The sequence below is a fragment of the Seriola lalandi genome, unplaced genomic scaffold, assembly GCF_002814215.2.
Source record: "Seriola lalandi dorsalis isolate HSWRI2012SDOR001 ecotype SW California unplaced genomic scaffold, Sedor1 jcf7180002054945, whole genome shotgun sequence".
In the NCBI taxonomy this organism is placed as follows: Eukaryota; Metazoa; Chordata; class Actinopteri; order Carangiformes; family Carangidae; genus Seriola; species Seriola lalandi.
The window spans coordinates 3,927,388-3,953,537 of record NW_019525496.1 but is presented as its reverse complement, the minus strand read 5'-3'; the positions used below and the strand labels follow the sequence as shown (position 1 = coordinate 3,953,537).

The 26,150-nt window shown below is 39.7% G+C and overlaps 2 protein-coding genes across 2 annotated transcripts; both read left to right on the top strand.

Annotated features, from left to right (window-relative positions):
• Nucleotides 1-842: 842 nt before the first annotated feature.
• On the top strand, nucleotides 843-15,236 carry piwil2 (piwi-like RNA-mediated gene silencing 2). The gene is made up of 23 exons (XM_087170331.1): nucleotides 843-1,256; nucleotides 1,346-1,445; nucleotides 2,275-2,380; nucleotides 2,856-3,022; nucleotides 3,198-3,294; nucleotides 4,072-4,182; nucleotides 4,511-4,628; nucleotides 4,862-4,986; nucleotides 5,378-5,458; nucleotides 5,557-5,670; nucleotides 6,913-7,101; nucleotides 7,304-7,388; nucleotides 7,827-7,919; nucleotides 9,060-9,200; nucleotides 9,740-9,853; nucleotides 10,177-10,365; nucleotides 11,496-11,597; nucleotides 11,724-11,840; nucleotides 12,077-12,165; nucleotides 12,291-12,396; nucleotides 12,546-12,799; nucleotides 13,538-13,645; nucleotides 14,508-15,236. The coding sequence occupies exons 1-23, from the start codon at nucleotides 843-845 to the stop codon at nucleotides 14,662-14,664; spliced, it is 3,177 nt and encodes a 1,058-aa protein (XP_087026457.1). The 3' UTR covers nucleotides 14,665-15,236.
• Nucleotides 15,237-19,101: 3,865 nt separating this feature from the next.
• LOC147817543 (dynein regulatory complex subunit 4-like) lies at nucleotides 19,102-25,840 on the top strand. The gene is made up of 12 exons (XM_087170292.1): nucleotides 19,102-19,167; nucleotides 20,633-20,716; nucleotides 20,876-21,073; nucleotides 23,149-23,355; nucleotides 23,474-23,528; nucleotides 23,624-23,820; nucleotides 24,031-24,201; nucleotides 24,687-24,773; nucleotides 24,885-25,082; nucleotides 25,329-25,394; nucleotides 25,481-25,591; nucleotides 25,730-25,840. The coding sequence occupies exons 1-12, from the start codon at nucleotides 19,144-19,146 to the stop codon at nucleotides 25,838-25,840; spliced, it is 1,509 nt and encodes a 502-aa protein (XP_087026418.1). The 5' UTR covers nucleotides 19,102-19,143.
• Nucleotides 25,841-26,150: the final 310 nt, after the last annotated feature.

The following is a 26,150-nucleotide window of genomic DNA, read 5'->3' as shown; positions in this document are numbered from 1 at the left end:
TTTAGAGCCACGCCATGCCAACTCACCTGGGACCTACCAGATCATAACATGGATTTTCTCAAAAAAGAAAAAAAATTATAATAGAAAGATTACGTCTAAAAATCTCTGCTACAGCTTTACTTCAAATACCTAGTTATTATTTTTGAAGTTTGGGCCCCCAGAGCTAAATTGAACTTTTTTTTTTTTTTTTTGCAATTCATGTATGTACATTCAAAGCCTCATCAATTTCTATTTAGATTGAGATTGGTAATTTGTACTGAACATCCACGAAACTCAAAAGCTAATTTGCATTGTCTTTTCATGTAAATAGTTGTTGCTGAATGTTTTACAGTATCACTTTAATAAAAACAAAATTTTACTTGCATGAGGAGTCTTTTTTTCAACAATAGATATGTACATTAGTTTTCACTTTTTTGCAATCAATTTTCTTTATGTAGTATTTATACGTGTATGAGTCTACCACATTTAGAGATGATTTAGTCCTGCACGTATGGAGAATCTGATTATTAGTTTTGTGTTGTCTGCACAGTGTGCTTAATGAAAACTTACTGATGGCGAATGAGCTGACATGATGGTGTTATTGAAGCTCTGTCAGGTAAGTTAGAGCTTGACTAGGACAATCAGATTTCATCCCAGTACTGAGGGAACCACATGTGTTCTGTGTAGTCCTGTAACTGTTAATATTAAACTATTATCCATGCTATCTGACATAGTGACCTAGCCATGCACCATTTCTTTCGGTAGTATAATGGTAGGAGATGTACTGGTAACTTTTATCCTATGTGTTGTTCTCTGCAGTTAATCCATTGTTGTGTTAACTGTTGGTATCAGAAGTTGACTGAATGGATCCAAACAAGCTTCCTGACCTCAGTGGTATGACGGGCGTCCCCTGGCTGGGACGCGGAAGAGGACTACAGCCTGAGGAGCTGGCTGTAGGACGTAGTAGAGGGCTGCTGCTCTCTATAGAAGGGTCTGCTGTAGGACGAGCCAGAGGTTTCCCCACTCCTGGCGATACCCCACAAGGACGAGGAGTGACTGTGCCCATTACTGAACCTGTGCTTGGACGAGCTAGAGGACTGCTGGTGCAGTCTGATATTGGAGGAGCCAGAGGACTGCACTTCCCAGCAGGTGAACCAAAGGTAGGGGTGGCGAGAGGTATCCTGCCTAGTCTGGAGCCACAGCACAGACAGACACCTCCATGTGAAGACACAACGCAAGACCCAACAGAAGAGACCCTGGCTTTGACAACAAAAGAGGTTGGAGCCAGAGACGTGTCTATGACTTTCTAAATATTATTGGCCCACTTTAAGAACTGCTAAGATTTTTGGTTTTTGTTTGTTTACAGGTTGATATGCCAACCCAAGGGCAAGGGTCAACACTGGTCTCCATGTTCAGAGGAATGGGCATTGAGCCCACTTCATGGGGAAGAGGAACACTACTAGTGGGTCTGTATTTAAACCTTTGTTGTTTGGTTTTTTTTTCTTCTTTTTTTTCTTGTTTTGTTTTTATTTAAGAGTGAAAAAATGAAACAGCCTTGGTACAAGTTATAGGTTTGACATTTATTGTCAGCTACTGTACATTAACAATGTGTAATTATAATGACTTCCTGATAGTTTTACACCTAACATTATGCATGCTGTTCTGACAGTGTAAACAAAACAGCTTTATAACTACAATTGTCAGATGTGTGCAGGTGTATCATCAATGGATAATTTCTTCTGTATCTTATGATTCATTTTGAGAATTATGGAGTAATCCTTAGTTCCTCACTAATGCATTAACTTATTTAGACAGGGAGGAGTTTTAGTTAATAATAAAATAAAATGTATGGTGTGAATGAGACTTCATACACAGAAAACATGCACTGTGTAGACTTTTATAAATAGTGTAAATCCAGTATATCTAAACATATAGTTATCAATTATTATTATTATTATTATTGTTATAATTGATTTTTAAAAAAACATGATACGTTGTGTCAGCCGTATGTAATATTTTCCTCTTTATTCATTAAACAATATTTATTAACAGAGAGAATATAAAGTTAAGTATCCTGATGGATAGGTTAAGAAAATTAAATAAAATTTTAATGATAATAAAACTGTTCCTTCAGTACAGGAAAGCCCCAGTTGAGTTGGTCATGCCAGGTTATGAGGACAATAGAAAACCTCAGTGTGTCGACCCAGTCAGATTAACCGCTAAAGCTGGTATAACTAGTGTCGCTGTGTATGTGCAGAAGAACCTCGAGGATTGAAGTGTTAAGTTTTATTTCAGAAAGAGGAGCAGCTGGAGATATGGGAACCATAAAGCTGCAAGGTCCCTCCGAAGGTTTCACCAGCAGCCCGGAGAGTGTCGGCCAACCTGAAAAGATGATTGGCAGGTAGGAGACAGACGAGCGACAAGATCTATCTGTTGTCTAACAGTGTTTCTTAGACGTCCTTACTCCTTCGCTTTATTAAAGACAAAGGTAGACTACATATTTGGGGAAAAAACACTCAACATAACGCAATATAGTTAAACAGTACACTCACTACAACCTCCATGATGGCCATATTAAGTTGTATTTGGGGTACTTGTGGAAGTGTGAGAGCAGCTTTTGACTCCTCATGTGGACAGATTTCCATAATGGTCAGTTTAGAGTTTCCTATAGTAAAACAGTTTCTCAAACTTCTATTTGTAGGTTCTTGTTGGTCAAAGCAATATTTGCTAGAAAGTTAATAAAACATGATCTGTCATTAAAGACATGTGGCCAGTTCAAATACTCTTAATTATTGCAACCATTTATCAGTATTGGAAAAAAATGTATACAAACCTGGCTACTGTGGAATTTGACCTCTTACATTTTTCTATGGCAGACGTTTGTCCCCGCAGACGATGGTGGGGCTTGGAAGAGCAGCAATGCCACAGTTTGGAGTAGGAAGAGGACGCCCATCACTTCCTTCTTTTCCTCCTGGTCATGTTGAGTCAGTTTCTCCTGCTGTTGAACCACAACCAGCCCCATACTGTCAGCCTCCCCATGCAGGTAGGGTAACTTGTAGTTAAATGAAATGAATGAATTAAAGGATTCTGACATTTCATGAAACACTGCACAATAGAAATTGTTTCCTTCAGATGGGTTAAAGTGGGTGTTTAAGCTTCATTTAAAAGAACTTCTTTGTAAACAAAATCTATAATATGTCTAATGAAATGCAAATCATGTGAAGCAGCCATACCCCCTGTGCCCACCACTCAAGATGTCCTGGAGGTTTCAACTAATGCACCAGCAAAGAGAGAGCTGAAAATGGAGGCAGTCCAGTAAGTATACTGTTTCTCCTTAGCATTTACCTCCTGACACACTAAGCTGTGTCCTGCACCATTGGTTCTTGTCGAGCTTTAGTGGAGGCCATTCAGTGAGAGAGCTACTGATTTTAGCAAATCGATAGCTTGATTTGCATATTGTGAGTTCTATGCAATATCCTCATTGACCTAGTTTTCTTCCATACCAAGGACTGAGGGTGCTAGTGCAAAAAGCAAATTGTTAGATTCTCAATGTATTGTGAGCATATGTTGTGAACATTTATTGAATTAAAATGTGTAATAAGATATTTCCTCTATTATGTGTGTGTACAGTATGTGTAGGTCAGCTGTTAGCAGGCCAAATGCCATACCACTTCCTCCCACGATAGGGCCGCAGTGCACTTCAACTGTGATTTTCCAACTTGTTACATTAATGTTTTTAACATGTTTTCATGGTCATTCAGTGTGTCCCATTAATTACCCAGATGGTGGTCCACTTCAGTCTAATTTGTCCCGCCGTCATTATAATATGTCTGATGTTGTGTTTTGTGCCGTAGCTTGACTGTAGAGTTGCTCTGTCCTCGGGATACTGAATTACCACCCAGGGTGGTGTGTAGAAATTTAAAGCAGTACAATGCATTTGATCAGTCAGCCCTTATCAGTGCTAGAGGTCAGCATGCTGTGTTGGGGTCATTTGAGATCCGAAGAAATACACAAGTCGTGTAAGGTAATTGACTGATCATGTGAGTTTTGCTGAAATTGTCTCTTTGTGCTTTTACATTCTCCTCTGGTCAGTGAGCCACTTAACAAGGCTGGAACAAAAGGAGTTCCTATAACTATTGGCTCAAACCACATCCCAATTCGCTGCAAGAATGAAGCTGTTTATCAGTACCATGTGACATTCACGTAAGTATCATGTATCATTTATTTATTTCCTCTATTAAGCAAAAATTACTGGTAGAAATAAAATTTTAAGAAAAAGAATGTTTTACTCACCTTTTTACTGTCAGAAGAATGTGTTCTATTGTTGATAGTGAATTTCATTTTGAAACCAAACAAAAATTACACTGAAGTATCATTGTTAATGAAGTCTCCGAGGAGACATAAGTGCAACAAGGTTATTCCAAAAATAGCCATTGTTGAATACATATTGTCAGTCAACACTGATAATTAGCACTGACAAGTACTGTATGTATTCTTAGAAGTCGTGTGTATTTCTAATCGTCTTTTTCAGTCCAAATGTTGAATCAATGGCAATGCGTTTCGGCATGATGAAAGATCACCGCTCAACTACCGGAGATGTGGTGGCGTTTGACGGCTCCATACTCTACCTGCCTGTTAAGATGAATGACGTGGGTATCACAGTGTTTATTTTTGTGGCTGATTGACTAAGGTGTGTTAACTGTAGATGTGTAATTTTGAGTTGATGTAAATTATTGTGTATGTAGATGACAGATTTCTTACAGAAAGGGAGTTGTTTGACAGTATAGATTTATTTTAGTTTTCATTGTGCAGAACTGTGTAATGTAAACTCTCCCATAATGCTGTACCCAACACCAGATGCTCTTTTTGGTTTGATGTGCAGGTGGTTGTTCTCAAGAGTTTGAGACGGACCGATAATGAGGAAATACAAATCAAAATCCAGATGACAAAGATTTTGCCACCAAACTCGGATCTATGCATCCCGTTCTACAACGTAGTCCTCAGGAGGTATATTTAAAAAGATTTTAAAAAACTCCTTCAGGGTTTTTGGATTGACCACTTTAAGTTTTAATAAACTGCCATATTGAAGTACACCTGCAGCAATATGCTCATACATGGTGTTTAATGAAACCAGTAAATAATGGCAATAATCTAAAACTTAACCTTCAACAGTCAAACTTCAAACATCAACCAAATGTGTAATTTGCCCAGAGGTGCCCAAAAATCTTCCTGGTCTTTTTCACACAAAGCCAGACTGCTTAAGAAAATTAAACACTTCTGCTTGTAATCATAAAAGCCCTTTAATGACATAATCTAAGCAGCCATACTTATTTTATTCATGATGTTTACTATTTGGATAATCAGATGACATGACCCAGTGTTGTTCTTGTTTTCCAAGGGTAATGAAAATCATCGGATTGAAGTTGGTGGGGCGAAATCATTACGATCCAGAAAGTGCAGTCATTCTTGGAAAACATCGGTTGGTGCAGAGTTGTATTTTAAAGTCATAAATTAGACACCAGCTAATATCATGACATCTCTACTCCATTTATTATCCTATTCGTCTGTTTGGTTTAGGCTTCAAGTGTGGCCAGGCTATTCGACCTGCATTAAGCGGACAGACGGAGGCCTGTACCTGTGTGTGGATGTGTCTCACAAAGTCTTGCGGAACGACTCTGTGCTGGATGTCATGTGAGTTCACACAGCAAATCATTCATTATAAAATATTTGTTACTTCCATTGCACTTTAATTTTGTAAAACCATTACATACTCAGTACTCATGGAAGGAATCGCACCTTGTCTTTTAATTGCAGGTAATCTCTTTTATCTTTGTTCATACTTCTCGATTTTGTAGCACGGCCCAATTGTGCTCCAAAAGTTCTTCTCAGCTCGCTGTTAATATTGTGAAGCTGCACAACTTAAAGTCACTTAACACTGTTGTAGACAGGTGTCACACTGTGTTCAGGCACACACTGATTACATAACTTGCCCTCCAGGCCCACTGTCTTTTTTCATCTTTTCAATAGACTTAAAAACCATTTGATACATTTTGTGTATCATGTGTGTCAGTGCTAGTGCCCACGTTCATCAAATTTAAAAATCTAATTTGTAGAATTCTAGTTATTAATACTAACCTGAAAGTGTCTGCTCCGTGCAGCAGCAGAGTAGCAGGGTGATATCAAGTGACCAGGAGAGTTGACCGACAAGAGAGAAGCGGAGGATTTGGTGTCAAAGTGAAAGCTAAAGCACTAATTCTGCCATGTTTTGGATTTAACCCCAACACAAAAGAAAACCTGATAACATTGAGGAAATCTGAAAACTTTGTCTTATGAAGGATGCAGTATGTGGAGGTAACACTTGTAATCTACAGATGTTGAGCCAATGCGTCATTTCTCATAAAATGTCCAATGTAATTGGTAGGAAAATTTGCACACCGTGCTATCCCTATTTAACAACAATAACAGTGAGCTGGGAGTAAGTCTGCTGATTTTGGGTGTTCCTATAATAAAATGAAGAATACATCTCTTCTGTGTGTCGTTTGTGTACTCAGACGTGCTCATTCAAGTTTAAACGTTGACTACCATGACCAAGACACACACAGCTATATAAATGTCCAGTTCTGTCATATATTCATACATATTTAAATACCAGGTTGCAAGATTTGACGTGTTTTGTCCTCTGAGACAGAACTGAAACGTTAACCACTTTAGCCTTACACTCTGGGAATGTGGTTTGATGAAAAGGTGAGTTGGAGGGCAGCGACTTAACACTGCAACAGGCTCATCATGTCTATAGATTATTTATAAACAGAAATGATCTTGCCCTTGCTTTGCCCTTTCACTTGAAACAAAATGCTAAAACGAGACATACAGCCTGTCAGTTTAAATAGAAAAGGCGAAAACTATGACCTTTTGACCCTTGCTGTCTTCCAGGAACACGTTGTACCAGCAGAGCAAGGAGAACTTCCAAGACGAATGCACCAAAGAACTGATTGGCAGCATCGTCATCACCCGCTACAACAACCGCACCTACCGCGTCGATGCCATAGAGTGGAACAAGTCGCCCAAAGACACTTTCCCTTTGATGGATGGCACAAAAACCACCTTTGTGGAATACTACAGGTGAGACTGCTCTTTCCATGAAGCCTTCATAACTGAGCAAGAAAGTACAGGATAGCTGTGTTTTTGTGTACTTATGCTTTGAAATGGTGACAGCCTATTTATTTTAGAGCAGCAGTGAAAGTCTTTATTGCATCTGGATGTTTTTCTAATTAATTCTTTTGTCACAATTGTCATTGCATTGAATGGGCTTCCACATTAACAGCAAGAACTATGGAATTACAATCAAAGAGATGGACCAACCTCTGCTCATGCATCGGCCGAAGGAGAGGGCCAAGCCAGGAGGGAAGGTTAAACCTCACTTCAGTTGTTTCAGTTATTGTAACATAAGAAATGCTCTAGACACAGTCAGGTGTCTTTTTTTTATTTCCTTTTAATGATAAGGTTAATATGGACCACTCAGCTGACCTGAATTCTTGCATCAGAATGCCATCTTGTGGCTTCACTTGGTTTTGCAACCTGCTTGATTTTCAGAGTATGTCAGTCTTTGTAAATGCACTAAAACACAATTGCTCATGACAAGCTGACCCATATTTTCCCGTGTGAGAGGCACTCTTACTTGAATCTACTCGTGCATCAGTAATACTTGTTCCAAATATAAATGAAAACTGTAGATTGGTCATTAGTCCACCAGAAGCATAGTGATAGAAAGAGGAAACTAGATTAATATTATGTGAGCAAAATGTGAGAAAATACTTATTAATTTTATGATATTGATTTTATTGCAGCAAATCATTACTGGAGAGATCCTTTTAGTGCCAGAGCTTTCCTTCATGACGGGAATCCCAGAGAAAATGAGGAAAGACTTCAGAGCCATGAAGGTAAATTAAATTTAAATGTTCTTGTCCTGTTCTGGTTTGAGACTTTGCAACTTTAGACAGGTAGCAATTTCACAAGTTCATGAAGCACGCTGTCATTGCACACAGGCACACAGAGAGGACCAGTAAAGTGACAACCAGTAAAGACTTTTTTTTTTTATTTTATTTATTTTTTTTATTTTTTTTACGCTCCGAACAGTAAATGTGCTCAGGGTTTTTGCTCCATGAAGTGAATTGAATATAGGTTTTTATTGTAAAAGTAAATTCTCCTGGGTCGACTCGACACAAACATCATACAAATGCATTTTGGAAAATGTAGTACTATTTAAAAACAGCACCTAATAAGTAATTATTTAATACCCATTATTTAATTATATACTCTGCGTTTTCACCAGCACAGACCGGTCACTCATCAACCAATTGCTGTGGTTCCTGCAAGCAAGCTCACCCATGAGAAATGATGTCAACCTCAGCAACAGAGTCTTACTCTTAGCTTCCTCTTTCTCGCTTTTCTTTAGGAAAGGGGGGGGGGGTTGTGGCGAGTGCGCTTTGCCCTGCTGTGACCCGGGTTGTGTGACCATAGTACCACAGCAGATTAAGCCGATTTATGCGCATGCTGCGACGCAGATCAGGCAGCGATGCAAATTGGGCAGAGTCAACTGAAAACTTAAGAGTCTGCTTGAAAAGAGATGGCACCAAAGCAACTTTGGCTGCAAAGTGTCTGGCAGTGCTCAGGAAAGCAAGAAACAGACGGCTGAAAAGGAGAACAGGGCAAGGCTGAAACATGCTGCAAAACAGCGAGAGTGGGCCCTTGAGACTCTGGTCTAGGCAAAGAAGAAAAAGTTCTCCTCACCAGTCCTAAATAAAGCATAATATACTCTCATATTCACATGTGTAATTTTCTTTTGCTCAAAGCACCAAAAAAATACATTTGAAAAACTCAACAGCAATGTCTCTTTCCAGAAATGATGACCCGGTTACTCAAGATAATCCACAAACCTTTATTGTGAGCAGTTTCGTGTAGGAAAAGATATCATTGTAAAAGATAAAGGTCTGAAAATATATGAATAAAACTTGGTAATAAAGGAACTTGTTAAAACCCTTACTGCACACAGTGAGAATATTTTTTTTCATACATTGTAGGACCTGACCATGCACATCAATGTGAGCGGTGAGCAGCACACGCACTCAATAAAGCAACTTCTGAAGAACATCAGCACCAACCCAGAGAGTATGAAGGAGCTCAGCCGATGGGGACTGGAGATCGGCTCAGAAATACTCATGGTAAGAATATGTATCACTTCAAGGTTTTGTCTCGGGGCAAGACAGTGATGCAAAGTGTCCATAGACTTTTTTTCTCCACAAGTGTGACATGATAGATGCAACATTTGATCATTATCATACCCCTTCCTTTTAGTCTGACATACAAAACAAACAAATTCTGTCTGAATTCACTGTATTGTCAGTTTACAAGTATTAGTTTTTGAGTTAGTCACTGTGTAAATCATATTTCTTTAAAAGCAGTGGTTACTGGTCAGGGAGCCAGAGCCCATTCAGACACTGAACTGGAGACTGACTGAAATTATGACCTGAGAAATAAGATTTAAAACCATCAACCATGTTGGCATCTGTTGAATATTTAAATGACAGGTGCTCAGTGGTTAAACAGGGAGGTAGGAAGACACTAGAATCTAGTGATGATATTTGCTCTTTTTTGTTCTGCCATTACTTTTTGCATTTCATTTGTTCCTTAGCCATTTCTGATCTTCTTAGCCGTTTTAATTTTGTTAGTATTATGTTTGTATTTGTTTCCTGTGTTGCAGATTAAAGGTCGAATTCTGCCCCTTGAAACCATCTGCTTGCAGTCTTCATCCTTTGCCACTGGTGCTGAAGTGTCCTGGTCCAGAGAGATTGTCAGGGATGCTTCAATCAGTTCTGTGAGTAAGAGAGAGAAATCTCTGGTGCTACCTCGTCATTTTTGATTAATATAATTTAGCCGTAATGCAAAATATGAAACTTTTTAACTGAAAAGTTAAAGTGAGGTATCAACAATGTCCAGCCTGTGACATTTTTATCACAGTTGATAGCTGGTTTAATGTTGGCTTAATTCCCAGATTCTGTCTGCAGTGATGGTGGCCACAGTTGCTGTCTGCCCTACTCAAGCATCAGTGTTTAGCTACATTAATTATTTTGCCTTTGCCTCAGTAATGGCTGATATATTAAGTTTATTTCTTCACCAACTGACTCATCTTACTCTTAGATCCCCTTGAACATCTGGGCCGTCTTCTACCCTCGGCGCTGTGCTGAGCAGGCTGAGGAGCTCGTTTCCACCTTTAAAAAGGTGGCCGGGCCTATTGGGGTGCGACTGGAGCGACCCATTCGTGTGGAGCTGAGGGACGATCGCACAGAGACTTACGTCAAGAGCATCCACACACAGCTCACCAGTGAAGTATGACCGTAAAATATTGAATGTAATAGTATTTAAAGATAAGGATTCACTTCCTGCACTGTTTCCCTCCACACTCTCTCGTCTGAGGTTCCCCGATGGTGGAACAAGCTACCAAATGCAATCAGAGCAGGGGCCTCTCTATCGTCAAGAATCTCTTGACTCATCTCTTCAGAAAGCACCTCCTCTCCTAACACCTCGAGCAACTTAACATGCCTAACAAGCACTTACTGTGCACTTTCTATGCACTTCTTTACCTAATCTCCTTGCACTTGTAGAATAGATGTAGTACTTACACCAAGGTCTCCTACTGCACTGAAGCTTTGTCACTCACTTGTAAGTGCCTTTGGTTAAGGCATCTGACATATGAGTAAATGTGATGAGTAACTGAAAAGTCCTGTCATGTTGGTGCTTTCCTGTGTAAGGGAGACAAAGGGTAAGTTTAAAATGCAGCTCCAAGAAGTGATGATGGAGTCAAAGAGCAGTACATATGAGCCACTGTTGGCATTTTGACATAATGTCTTAAAATATGATTTAAAAGAGGAATAATGGCTAAATGCTAGTTTGCATTAGATAGGAAAACACCTAACATCACAATATTTGTCCTGCAGTAATTGTAAATAAATTGATTGATTGATTGATTGATTAGTGATTAAATACCCTCCTCCCTGAATTCACAAACAACAAACCCTTGCAACTAAATAGCAGTTGCTGGCATCTAGACATTTGGCTCTGCCTCTATTTTTTACTGTGTAGTAGTGGTTGCTGCAGAAACAAGACCACAAAATGACTGTGGTCCCTGTTAGTTGCCCTCAGCAACCTCGGCAACTGTGAAGCCCTGAATAGTTTTGCATGTTTGAGCCCATTTAGTACAAACTGCGTTGACATGACTGCTAATTCACAGTGGTTTTTCAGGTGGATCCCTGGAAAACCATGTAAAATACAAAATGACAAAAGTCCCTCTTGCAATATCTGTCTTTGTCAGTAATATTGAATCCTGTGATGAAATTTAAACGGCTGCACAAGTTTTTTGACCATGTAGAAATGTTGACACTGTCTGGTACCACCAAAGCAAGCCTACAGTGCAGTTACATCCATCCCCTGCAAGTTTTCTATTTCTCATCTGTTTGCAGCCCAACATGCAGCTTGTTGTGTGCATCATGGTCGGCAACAGAGATGATCTCTACAGTGCCATCAAGAAGCTCTGCTGTGTTAAAAGTCCCATCCCGTCTCAGGTTTGTAGTGTTTGTCCAAGTGTTTTAGAGATAGAGAAAAATGGTGTATAGTTTGGAACTGTTGAAAATGATTTCTAAATTGGACATATTTTCTACTTTGAAAAAGTTTTCATTACTTGTCATCAGGCCATCAATGTGCGGACAATTTCCCAGCAGCAGAAGTTGAAGAGTGTCGCCCAAAAGATACTCCTGCAGATGAACAGCAAGTTAGGTGGAGAGCTGTGGACTGTCAGTGTCCCTCTGGTGAGTATCGTGTCTTACAAGAGCAGGAAGGCTCTCAGCTCATCTACTGAGACCAACAGTTAGAGGGAAATGTCTCGTGGATACTGTTCATTATACTACCTGTGAAAACAATGCACCATATTCGAAGGAAAAATTGACACTGGAATTCAGATGTTGTGATTCACGTGAAAATCAGAGGTCGTAACATCACTGCATCCGATGGGGGGAAATAATGAAACTCTGTCGCATGTGAATAGAAACATTTGATGGTGGTTGGCGTTGATGTCCACCATGACACCAGCAAGGCTCATCAGTCAGTCATGGGCTTTGTCGCAAGTGTGAACAGGTGAATCTTTCCTTTTTCTTTCCCTGTTTTTGACCTTGTTGAGATTGAATATTTTCCTAGGCATCTTTGTAAAGAACCGGTGGAGGTAATATCTTGACAAAGGCATTTGATGTTTTCTTCTCCAGCTCACTGACCCGCTGGTACTCCAGAGTAACTTTCCAGACCCCCAATGAGGAACTGATCAATGGCTTCAGAGTATGCTTACTGGCTGCACTGCAGAAGTACTACGAGGTAAATACTACCAACATGCACACCTAATTATTTTGGCCAATGATAACAGACGACTTCCCTTCACTGTCTTCTCTGTTCCTCTCAGCTGAGCCAGTGCCTTAATAAAAAATGTCCTCGCAATCTGTGTCCGGATATGTCCATCTGTACAGGTGAACCACAACTTGCCAGAGAAGATTGTGGTGTATCGGGATGGCGTGTCAGACGGCCAGCTGAAGATGGTGGAGCAGTACGAGATCCCGCAGCTGATCAAATGCTTCGAGACTTTCCCCAGTTATGAGCCCAAACTGGTCTTCATTGTGGTCCAAAAGCGCATTAGCACCACCCTCTACTCCTGGGCTTCAAACAACTTTGGTACTCCTCCAGCTGGGACTGTCCTGGATCACACCCTCACTCAGAAAGACTGGTCAGTATTAGACTGTCCAATGAACGAATTGTCAGTACATCAGTTTTCTTCCAACATGAAGGTGTATCAGATCCAAAGATCCTTCACAGCTCTTTGTGTTTGAGTTAGCATTTCAAACTATGGAATACAATCACGGCTTGGCACATTGAAGGCTGACATAAATTGTTCTTTGATAAAAGGTCAAAGGTTTGTTTTTACTATATTCTCTGCAGCAAAACTCCCAGTGTGCAAAAGCATGTGTTTCTGTTAAAATCAATGAGAAGGCTGAGTTTCTTGATACAGTGTTTTAAGTCTGAATCCAGCCTTACGCCCCAGATGGTCGGCACTCTGCTTTAATTCGATTTTACACAAGCAGTTTAGTTGAAAAGAAAAATTTGTTCCGGTGTGGACCAAGAACTCACAAGTACACCACAACACAGCGGTCTGAGGTGGTTCCAGTGTAACTGTGGCACCGTTTGTGTTCAGACTGAATGAAAATACCGTCATTGTCACGTGAAGATGGGAGAGATGAATACAGTCATTGTTCTATTAGCACCCCAACATCACTGGGTGGTTTTTACCTTTTTTCACCTGTGTACATCAAAATAGCTGCAGCCCCATCTCCTGGCAACAGCAGTAAATATATGCACTTTGATAAGGAGACCGTCAAAGACTCAGTGTATCTGATGTTCTCTACTTAACGTCTCTAGCCTTGAATTGATTTTTTTTTTTTTTTTTTTTTTTTTTTCTTTCATTCAGGGTGGACTTCTATCTGATGGCACATCAGATTCGCCAGGGCTGTGGACTTCCCACACACTACATCTCTTTGTACAACACAGCAAACCTCACACCAGACCATTTGCAAAGGTACTGATAACCCATTTTCTTTTATCATTCTCACTGGTGCTGGTATATATTCATAGCATATTGCTAATTCAGTATATGCTATCTGAATGAATGAGTTGGTAAGTAATTATTTTATTAACCAGCTGGTAAATATTTTTCAGAAAGAGTATATATTTCACTAGGACCATGACCAAATCAACATCATTGAAGAGAGGAATTGGCAGTATACAATAACAGACCATTTTAATTTATTACTAAACATGTCAAACATGAGCTGAATAACTCAGACAGTAAATTACTCGGTGGCAGTGATTTTATGAGATTCAGATAAGCTAACGTCAAAGGAGAAGACAAGGTTAATCACATAAACATGAAACAAGACATCTATATTAGCTCCTGTACAACATTACAGTACAGAAATAAATCACAACCAAGGAAACGCGGAACTAAGGAAGAAGCAGATGTGTTACTGTAAATACAAAAATCAAATACAAACATCAAAATTAGAAACTTGACAAACAACTGAACATTTTATCTTAATGAAGGTAAAATTATTAAGGAGTAATTGGATTAGACTGCATTAGTTTTAGCTAGGTGTACCTAATAAACTAAATGTATGCTGAAAAGAAAACTGCATTACTGGCGAGGATCAGCAGTCACAAGTTGGACCCTCACCAACAGTGACTACAAAACAGAATATGATCAGAACCTGGGGGAAAAGTTAAATATCTTTTGACCTTCACCCTGCTGCATTCACCGCAGCAAAGTGTTTCTGTTACTCTGTAGATTTGCCTTCAGGCCAGTGAAAATCACAAAGGCTTTAAGGTTAATGTTTGGTCAGTTCCAAAACTTGTTTAACATTCTTGTTTTGGTCCCACACCAGGCTGACTTTCAAGATGTGCCATTTGTACTGGAACTGGCCGGGCACCATTCGTGTTCCAGCACCATGCAAGTACGCCCACAAACTGGCTTTCCTGTCTGGCCAGTACCTTCACTCAGAGCCGGCCATCCAGCTATCAGACAAGCTGTTCTTCCTTTGAGCTGCACCAGTTACAGCCACAAACAAACTGCTCAGGTCACAGCAAAAGCAGCTGTGATGAAAGAAACTACTGAAAAACCAGAATGACAAACAATTCATTTGACTGAATGAGGAATTCATTATTAACACGTGGCACTTAAGACTTTAAAGAATAGTGAAGATTTCCAGAGGAGATTCCCATATGGATCAAGTCGTTAACAATACTGATGTTTCTGAGAAGGCTGCTTTACATCTCACACCATGATTAAAAAAAGAATGCTAACTCTTTTCATGAAGGTAATAGTGTGTTGCGTCACTGAAATAATTTAAATATGTGTGGCATATTAGTAAAAGCATGTTTTAATTTTAGAGTCTAGTGAAAAAATGTGACGGTTAAGTTTGAAATGAGTACAAACCATAAGGTTCGTGAAGTTTGGACTTTGAGTTTTCAATGTTTTACAGCCACTGTTCTGTGGCACAATGATTGGTCGGTCAGTGGTCTGTTAATGTTCAGACACTCCCACTGTGACAGATTAATGTTTACAGTTCTGTACTTTATAAAACACCATTATACAGGTCTACAAGTTATACAGCTCTACGCACTGTATGCCCATAGTACTTAAATGTGCATGTTACAAATAAAGCTTGCAGGACTGGTGGGGTTTAAGTAAAACATGAGTGTCTTATTTTTTTGACTGGACAGCAACAGTGGGGCCAGCCCTGAAATCACAAATGTCGCTGATTGACAGTCATTGTAATTCCACCATTGGTCAACCGTATGCCATGTGACTGAGTTGGAATTTCCCCATTGGCTGTTGCTCTTTCAAAATCAATTGTCACAAACAGTTTCTCTTCGAGAGGGCAATTACAGCCTGCAGCGTTGCCAACATAGTGCATTTGAAGCTAACCAAACAGGTTTAAGTTAGATTTGCTGAGATCAATTCTTAAAGGTGCACTTTAAGTCTGAGTTGTGGTTCACCTTATCTGTGCATTGTCAACACAATGTGTTTGTATTTTAGCCCTGCTGTAGAAAGATCACATGCTGTTGCACTTGGATATCAGAAACTAGAGTTACCGCCTCGTGGTTGTATGCCTTCACCATTCAGACTAGTTTACTAATTGCTGGTAAATTACTGGCTAACAGTTATTTTGTGAGGGCACACTGACCTTGACCTTCGATCTTTAACCACCAAAATCTAATCGGTACATCTTTTGACTCCCAGTGAACGTTTGTGCCAAATTTGAAGAAGTTCCGGCATCCAGCAATGATGTTGGCTGATGAGGCCTGACCTGCACTCGGTGTTGCAGTTAAAACAAAAGGTGTTGAGGTGAAACAGCCCAGGAACAACAACACACAAATGTACACTTTGACCATATAATGTATAAGAAAGATAAATGACCCTCTTTTCCTTAATCTTTTGCAATGGATAGGGAAGGTCAACTCCTGGTAGCAACTCCTGTTTAAGATAAAAAATGGTTGAATATAAAGATGTGACAGGTTGCAAAATATAATGGATGCTACAGGAGGCAAATTAACTGCAAAATTTGTGACTTTCATATCACTCCATAAACTCCACAAGCACGTGACTACGGTGGCCCTGAGAGCTCAACGCACTGTAAATTGAGAAAAACATGCAAATAGACAAAACACAAATTCAGAGAACATCATCAATTTGACAACACATGTTTGCAAATATTGACAACACATGCAAATGCACAAACGCGCTGCAAATTCAGAAAACATCAATTTGACAACACATGCGCTGCAAATAATCCCAACACAACAGAAGTGTTTCCAGCAAACACAAGTAGTGACAATACTGTGCACAGCATGTAAATGTCACCAGATGCAACAAACTATGCAACCTTTTTATCAAGTAACTCAACAGAAACTCAGGTTTGGTTGAAACACAGCTGTTCCTCACAGAGAATATGAACAGCTGTTGCTGTGGTAAAAAGATGCTTCAAGAAAAAAAAACGTAGAAAGGTCTTGGCTGCGTGAATTGTGTGGGTGTCTCCAAGTACACTTGCTATTTTGGTTCACGTGTGAGCAGCAGAACAACGTGCCAGGGGGTAAAGGTGAGGTGGATTATAGATCAGGAGTGTGTGTGGTGATTAGTAGATAACAGTAAGCCAATCACAATCACTGATCTCGGAGCTCTGACACAAGTGTGGCAATCACAGTGAAGCATGACATCAACAGCTCAGCAAATGGAAAGATGCTTGAACTAAGCAACAAAGTGCAGTGGTGTTACTCAGTGGACCACTGGCTGAAAATGTTCACATTTAAAAGGGTTTTCAACATTTTCAGTCATCATATTAACATGAACAGCAAGAGGGAAAACCACTTGGAATGGAGTGTAATCCATCTGTTATTAGGCCATTATAACAAGGCCTACAGCTTCTACTGCTGCCAGTACTGCTCCTTTCACAGTGTCTAGCGACATTACTACAGCTGACACTCCTGTTACATGTGTATGGATACCAGTGTCTTTACCACTGCTGCTAACACTAACATATTACAGCTTCTACTTCTTCCACTACAAGAACTGCAACTCGTATTATTACATCTACCACAGAAGCATACATGTTAGACGGCTCTAAATATGGTGGATGTCCACATGATTTCAGCTATATAGTAACCTGCTTAAACCATTAAACCATCTAAACTTGTGATGTGCTCTGGTGAACTTATTCTAATGTTTCATCCTAACATATGCTTCTTGTTGTTCAGAGTTAAACATAAACAGGTATGGGGCTATTCTGCTGTTCCTACCTCATACTTATGAATTTGGGGAAAAAATTGCCAGGAGAAAAGCCACGATTATCTTCTTTAAGATAATTACAACGTCTGAACTACTGTCTCTCCTGTCATCTCCTCCACTCAGAGATTTTACACTTGTTTTCCTGTTAGAGATGGAGAGTGGGAGGAATTAGGCCAAACTTGTTTAGTTAAATCCCTGTCAGACTTGTTACCTGCAAATGATGTATTCAAATCTTTGCTTAAGACTTTATGTATGTAAAAGCTTACAGGAGTTTGAGATTATTTTCATTGTTCTTCACAACTCAACAACAGTAACAATCTTCCCATTTGACTCTCAGAAAGAAATCAGTTTTACCAGAATGGTGAACAACTCCTTTGAGTGAATGTTCTACACAGACCAACATTTCAACAAACAAGTCTTAACTTAAAGGCTGAATTAAAAGCTGAAATTATGAACATGAATTGCATTTTTCATGCTAATTAATACAAACTACTCAAAAATTCTTTACATACGTGGAAGTAGCAGTACCAAAATAACATAATTAAGGAAACACAATGTTGATGTTGGTCAGTGTTAGAATTAGACAATTTGACCAACATTAAGTGAAGCGATGGTCAAATAAAACCATACATTTGGAAAATTAATAAATTAATATGCCAATTTCCACTGATGAGTACTTAAGTTGTTGGTTTATGCTAAATACATGATTGTGTATAGTGTTTTATTTGCCTTAAACATGTTTAAAAGATACACATTGTCAGTTTGCAGTCAGGCAGTTCATCCTTTTACATGGTTTATCAGTCTTTATCAAGTTTCAGTTTTTCACACCAAATACGTGAATCCCAGCTTTCTTTAGCTTCAGTTAAGTATGCAGGCAAGGCATCAAATAAAAGGGTTTGTTAACACTTTTTAAGTTTTATAGATTAGTTTGCTGTTGTTTATTTTACAATTTACTAAAATTACACTAAAATCAGATGATTATCTACAAGATTCATGAATTCCAACTAGTGTGGTCATATTAATTAATATCAATCAATTAATTCAATTACTTAATGTAAATATTAATGTTAGCTAGCAAGCTGAAAAGGCTAATGACCAAACCAACTGACCACACCACCCCCGTTAAGCGGTGCGGTGCGGCCATGGGATGCGTGGGTGCGACGTATGGTGCGGCGTGGCGTAGTGGAGTTCCGGATGGTTCCGGATGAAGATGATGACGTCACCCAATATGAAATCCATAGCAACCAAAGAAAACTAACGTCATTTCGTCAACATATTGCCGCTCGTCAGCATTTACAGTATTTATATAAAAACAGACAAAAAACTATTTTCTTTTCTCGAAAAAATAATTTTACATTTATTACATTTACATTTGTTATTTAACATTGTATTCTACACAATTTATTTACATTTTTTTTGTTTGTTTTTTTTTTGTCGCGGTTGCCATGTCAGTGAATCCTGTTCAAATTTAGCCAGACTGAATCTGTGTTTGCATATACATTTTCACTGCCAACATTTGTGTGTCTGAGCAATATTTCATGATGGTAAGTAAACTAGTTACTCACTTTATCACAATAATGATGTGGATAACAGCATGTCAGGTAGCTCGGCATCAGCTAGAAATCACTTCGTTTGTAAGTTTTAATGTGTAATTCTTAATTTTTTTTTCTGTCCAGCCATCCAAGACTAAAGACAAAAAAAAGAAGCAGAAAAAGGACAGTCAGCCCAAAGAAGAGATGCCCACGGCTCAGGTAACTGAAGTGAGAGCATTTAGCCAACATTGCTAAGTATACATTTTCCAAAGAAATTAAGTTAGTTTCCAATTGTCAATTTCTGATTTGGCAGTTAAGGAAAACTTAATTTGCTGAGCAGTTTATTATTTTTACTCTTGCTGTTGTGAAAGTTTGTTAGACATTGTAGTTAACGCCTTAACACTGTTTGAAACCCACTTCCAGATTTGTAAAACCTTATTTGTCAAAATGCAAAAAAGAGAGATTTCACTGCTTTTGTCACATCTAGACCACATTGGACCAGGTCTAGAGTAAAAAACCACTACACTTAGACTTGTCAAATCTGGACTAGATTGGATGTGACATAGCATGTCAGGATGGTAATTTACCATCAACCAGGCGCTAAGCATCTGTTAGGAAACTAGCTTAGCTAGCAAAGGGGTTTTACTATATGATGCCTGCAGGGAAATTACTTTGTTACAACTGCTCAACACTCAGTTAGGAAAGAGGAAGTAAATAAGAAGCCTAAAAAAGTTGTTGATAAAAATAAATAAATAAATAATAAAAAAAAGATAATAATAATAAATACACAGTAAATTAATACAAAAATCTAAGAATACAAATGTGCTAGGTAGAATCACGGTATGGACAAAGGACGAAAACATGGAAAGGTGAAAAATAGATTACATGAATTTAACAGTAAATTAACCATTATGTGCAAAGGTAAACTGAATGAAAAGTGTAAAGTGCGCCAACAGTAAATTCACAGGAATATCAGCAGAGTACTGATGGAGATGTGCAGAAAGGGATGGTATTGTATAACTGGATGGCAAAAGGAACAAAAGGACCTCCAGACTAACCAGAACACTGTGTCGATGGAGGTGTTGTCTTTGAAAGACCGGAGCGCCTGCAGGAAAAAGAGCTGACTCTGGCCCTTCCTGTAGAGAGCCACATGGCTGTCCAAGTGGACACCCTCCTCCATCATCATCCACCATCTTTCCGCTAATGACAGGAGGAGTAGCAGGAGTACTGGGTCTCCTGAAGTCAACTGAAGTGAGGTCAACTCTACAGGCCTGTAGTCAATGGTGGGATTTCTTCAGTACAGGAACCAGACAGGGTGTCTTCCACAACACAGGAACCTTCTCCAAATGTAAACTGAGGTTAAAAAGGTGCTGGAGTATGATACACAGCTGGTGGGTGCAGGTTTTGAGCATCCTTGGGCTGATGCCTTCAGCAGGTTGGCGGTGTCGTTGTTCCTGGGTGGTTTTTGATCAAAGTGGTTAATATGAGGCTGCATGTCAAAACTACAGAAGAAATGTTTCAGGTTGTTGTTCCTATCTACCATCTGGCTGTTGGGCTTGTAACCACTGATGGTCCTCATACCTCTCCAGACCTCTCTGGTGTCTACCTGCTCTGCTCCAGCCTCTTCCTATAGGCCTCATTTCCTTCCCTGATATTCACTGACAGCTGTTTATTATATGTCCTGCCAACAAAGACTGAAGGGGAAACTAAGGAGTTGGTTGAGAAGTCGCCTGCAGTGGTGGACAGGCATTCAATGGCAGAAAAGACCATAGACGAGGTGAGAACTGATTGCTTACTTACAACAGTAACCATCTGCATTTGGAATTTCAGTTTCTACTAAGCCCAGTAATCACTTGAAGTTTCCCAGTGTATTTAGTTTAATTGTAAAAATAGATGAACTCTCTTCACACACTGTCACAGATGTCTTTTCCTGCAGATGTGGGAGGAATATGGAACCCTCCTAGAGGAATTCGAGGGTGTGCAGAAGGAGAAGAAGCACTTGAAGATTGAGATTGCCCTAAAATCTTCTGAAAACACTGAAAGAAAGAGAAACCTGGAGAAGACCAAGGCCAAGATGAGAGAAAGGCTCAAGTTGAAGCAGGATGCTGAGAAATGCCGCTGTGCAGAAATTGAAGTAAGCCTCACACAAACTTTTCAGACAGAGTTTTTATACTTTATTCAAGAATTGATAAATTATATTCACTTTTACATATCCAGTGGTGAAAGAAGTACTCAGATCCTTTGTTTTAGCTAAAGTACCAATAAAATAATGTAAAAAAAAAAAACATGCCATTACAAGTAAAAGTCCTTCATATAAATTCTTACTTCTTAAGAAATAGAAATATTATCAGCAAAATATACTTAAAGTAACAAAAATAAAAGTACTCGTTCTGCAGAATAATGGCTCTTGAGTTATATTAATATGTAAAACATTATTAGTGTGTTTATACTGATGCATCAATGTGCAAATAGCATTTCAATACTAATCTAAAACAGCACTCTTTCTCCCAAGTTTAAAAGTTGTATACCTCACACTCTGGAACTCATTGCAGTCATTTTTGTGCCTCCACGCTGGCAACAGCCAGGGGCCATGTTTTCAGGTTGTCCATCCGTCCGTATGTCAGTCCGTCGTCCCATTCTAGTGAACGCGTTATCTCCGTAATGCCGTGAGGGAACTTCTTAAAATTTGGCACAAACATTCACTTGGACTCAAAGATGAACTGATTAGATTTTGATGGTCAAAGGTCAAACTTCAAGGTCACTGTGACCTCATCTTTTTGTGAATGCAACATATCAGCAACACCCAGAGGGAATTTCATTACATCTGGCACAAAACTTTAACTTGGACTGAAGGATGAACTGATTAGAATTTGGTGGTCAAAGGTCAAAGGTCAAGGTCACTGTGTCCATGACAAATTCATACACTACACAATTTAACTCAAATGTCTATAATGATAAAATGAAGTGATGACATTTAATATCAAATTGGTCAAAGGTCAACTTCACTGTGACATCACAATGTTCTGTAAAAACACACCTCTGGCTGTTATTCAAAGCTGTAGCTCAGGAAGGGGAGATTGTGACCATATTTCCTGCAGCTTGGCTGGTTGGCAGAGGCATACAACCGCGAGGCAGTAATTCTAGTTATGTAATGTAACATGAGGTCAGAGATGCTATGACTTGCCAGCCCACTGTGTTTTAATAATTGTAACTGACAGCACAAACACAGAATCTCATAAGAACTTAATGTCTTCAAGGTTTTTGCAGAAATAAAAATCCAATCACGATCCATTTTCTTAGTTTAAGCCAAATGTAACAATAAAAGAGAACAGATTACTGGTTAGAGGTGAACACAGTGTTAAGTCAAATGTCAAACTGTATATCCACAACACCAGCTCCAACCCCCCATTCTTAAAGACAAGCTGTAGAGATGGGGGTGGATCCCCGCTTCACATCCTGGATTGTGGTTTACCTGACAAGATGACCACTGTACGTCGGGCTGGGTAACTGTGTCTCAACTCTGAGTCCTGCCACATCCAGAAATACTCGGATGACACAGCTATTGTGGCTGCTATCAGGAACCGGCGGGAAGAGGAGTACAGGGATCTGACGATGGCCTTCAGTGAATGGGGCGACAAGAACTGCCTCCTGAACTACAAGCTGGTCAAAAAGGCTGGGTCTGTGCTTGGCAGGAGTCTGGACTCACTCAGGACTGTTGTGGAGAGACGGATGCAATGTAAGATGGAGGCCATCTTAGACAATACCAACCATCCTCTCCACAACATTCTTGCAGGACAGAGAAGCAGCTACAGCTGCAGAAAATGTCTTATCTCACTGCGCTGCAGAACAGAGAGGTTCAGGAGATCCTTTGTTCACACTGCCATCGGGCTGTACAACAACTCAGCCAAAGGAAGTGGACTAATTTAATTATTATTGTTTATTTATTTAATGTGCATGTCTTATGACTGTGGGAGGACCCTGAGAACACACACAAGCACAGGGAGAACATGCAAACTCCACACAGAAAGGCCCTAGGCCCAGGGTTCGAACCCAGAACCTTCTCGCTGTGAGGCGAAGGTGCTACAAAAGTCTCTGTCACATGACTGTATTGTAATGTAAAGTGTCTGACTGCAGTAAAACATATTTACTCTTCATATTCAAGGCATATGAATTTCACATCTGATCATAACATTTTATCTTTGATTCCAGGAGCACCAGCAGAAGCTGGCACAGTTGGGGAGCGCACACCACAGTGAGATCCATGAGCTGAAGATGGCTGCCACAGCCATGACTTCAAAGACCCATAAAGAGCATGTAAGGTCAGAGCTCGAGCTTCATATGAAAATAAACCTTTTACAGGCGGAGAAGAGAGAGAAAGAGACCCTCACAGAACTCTACATGAAAAAGCTCAAGCAGGTGAGAATGCACAGAGTCAAGTATATTTTATAGACTTTTGGTTCTCCAGTTGTCTCTTGTTTTATTTGTACAAGTAAGCATCTGCAATACAGACGTGACACCTCTTTAACCTTAACAGAATCAACTGGCTGAATTAAGAGAACAAAATCAGAGCAATGACAAAGAAGTTAGAGGTAAATAAACTTGTGTTCATCTCTGAGCTGAAGTCAAAAAGTGCCATCATAAATTGTTTATAAACTATGATTTCTCTCTGTTACTTCTTAAATAGAAATGGAGGTCCGATATATGAATAAAACAAAAATCATGTTAGAAGAGAACATGAAAAAAACAAAAGGAGAGGTTGAAGAGATTGAAAAGAGCATGAAAATCTTCACTGCAAGTATTATAGAGAAGCATGACCGGTCTTCGAAAGAGCTCTGTGACCTCATTAAAAATTTGAATGACTTGGAAAGGGGGACATTGGAGGTAAGAGATGTTAAAGAAACACCACAGTCCTGTCACACTAAAGGACAACAACATACACAAACCTGTCACACATGAGAGGTGAAATTTATCCACAAGAGCTCAAGTACTCAACTTTGACAGGAAATAGAATTCAATAAATAGCAAAGTGTGTATAAAACTGAATGACAACTGAATGAAATCGATATGCCATTGTTTTTTGCCATTTGATAGAGAACACTTAAAAAGGTGACGGAAACGGTGGCGTGGCAGGACAGGTCGATCGCAGCAACTAAGCGGAAGAACAAACACATGACTGAGTCTCTGCTGGAAATGGGGCAGAAGTTTTCTGAGAGCCGCCAAGAGCTGAATGTCCAGAGAAAAGCCATGGCTAAGAGAATCCAGGTTCACTGCTCCGCTTCATTTTAGGGCTTTTTGGCAGAGTTCAGCCTGCAGAAAACATCATGTGATACTTCTCTATACAAACAGGCAATGGGTACAATGCAGCAAACCAGATATGTTGTTATTTCACTGCTGATATTTTAACTTGTGCATTGATGTTCATTGCCGCTCAGGTTTAAAGGAAAACTCCTTTAATTTATGGCAACTTTTTACTCACCAGGTCAAATGCTGAGACACCAGGATTCATCTTGCTTTGCTGTTTCTGTTTATGATGCCACCGCTAGGAAAGTCAGAAATGTTTAAATCCTCCTCAAGATCATTTGGTTTGAATTTGACCTGCGGCGCTTAAAAATAGCTCAGAAATCTGTACAGACAATTATATTGATCCAAAAACATTTCAGGTGTCAGTGAAATCAAAGTGAAAGTGGTAAGTGAGCTTTTTTAACCAACTGGAGTGTGAGCTAAAACTGTGAAAATGTCTCCAACAGAGGAGCAACAAAGTGACTGCACATATACTCAAGGAGAGACGGGATCTGTATTTGAAGAACCAGCAGTTAGAGCTGAAATATGAACAGGTAAACTTAATTTTAATTTGTCATGTCACTAGTTTTAACTATATTCATTGGCTCAGTTGATGGACACTGAATGATGCATATGCCTGGTGGGTATTCATGTGATTCATGCAGGCTCAGCAGGAGCGCGAAGAACTGCAGAGGAAGCAGGCCGAGGCCCTTCTGGACGTGCAGCAGAAAAGCGACCTGAAGGTTTTGGTGCTGGAGAGGCAGATCAAGTCTTTGACAGAAAATCTGGAGAAAGAGCAGTTTAAACTCTGGGTGGCGCTCGCCTTCGGACTGGGAGACCAAACGGCTGCAAAAAACATTAAGGTGCGGTTTTATATCTGCACTTTGTTTCAGCCTGTGTTCAGTAGATGGAGGAAACACATCATGTTTAAGAGTCATGTTATTTCATAGATTCTTTGATGGCTCCATGACCTTTCCTCTAGTGCCAAACAGAACCGACTCAACCATGTTAGGTCTTAGAATTGTTCTCACAACAGTTGTTTTTTTTGTGAGTTGTTTTTGTTGTTGTTTTGTACAAGAACAAATCAGAAAGTGTGCGTTCACCTGTAGGAGCTGTTTGATTCCAAACACGCCACCATCAAGGCCTTGAAGGATGACATCTCAGGAGATTTAATGGTTGGTCATCAGTGATCTCATTGTAATTTCACACATGTTTATTTGATCTGAGAGTTATTGATGCTGTGCCGTCATGTGATCGGCAGGAGTATGACAAGGCAGCTAAGAAAGCCACTGCTCTGGAGACCTCTGTGGACAAGTGGCTCTCAAGTGGTGACATGGAAAAATCCATCAGGAAGACCTCGGAGGATAGCAAGGTTTGTCATCAGTTATCTTGAAGTGTTGTCATGCATCTTTTTAACTGATCTGAAAGTAATTGCTGCAGTGTGCTTTGGTATTTTTCCAATCAGTTCTGGTGCTGATGTTTTATGTAAAAACAAACGTGTGATTGGCAGGATTCTGTCGACTTGATTCGGGGGCTGCTGGCTTTGTGCATCTCTGAGGACAAGTCTGTCCAAAGGAACGCGCTGGGACTGAACCCTGCTGGTGCTGGGTCCACACAGTGAACTCAGACCTCTGGGCTGTGCTCATCTGCTGTTTCTGGATGTTTTTCAACCCAAATCACCAAATGTTTCCACCTCTCTCTCTTTCAATTCATGATAATTTAAATAAAGTAAACTGCACAAACAGATGATGTAGTCTATTTCTATTTTCACTGTCTTGGGCTTATTTTCATAGTGTGCAACACCATTCATTTCGACAAAGACACTGACAGTGAGGTGATGAGACAGGTTGTAGACAAGTCTACAGTTTATCCAGATGACCACTTTATTTTAAAATGATAATCAGCACATCTCAATAATAATCCCTCTTTGC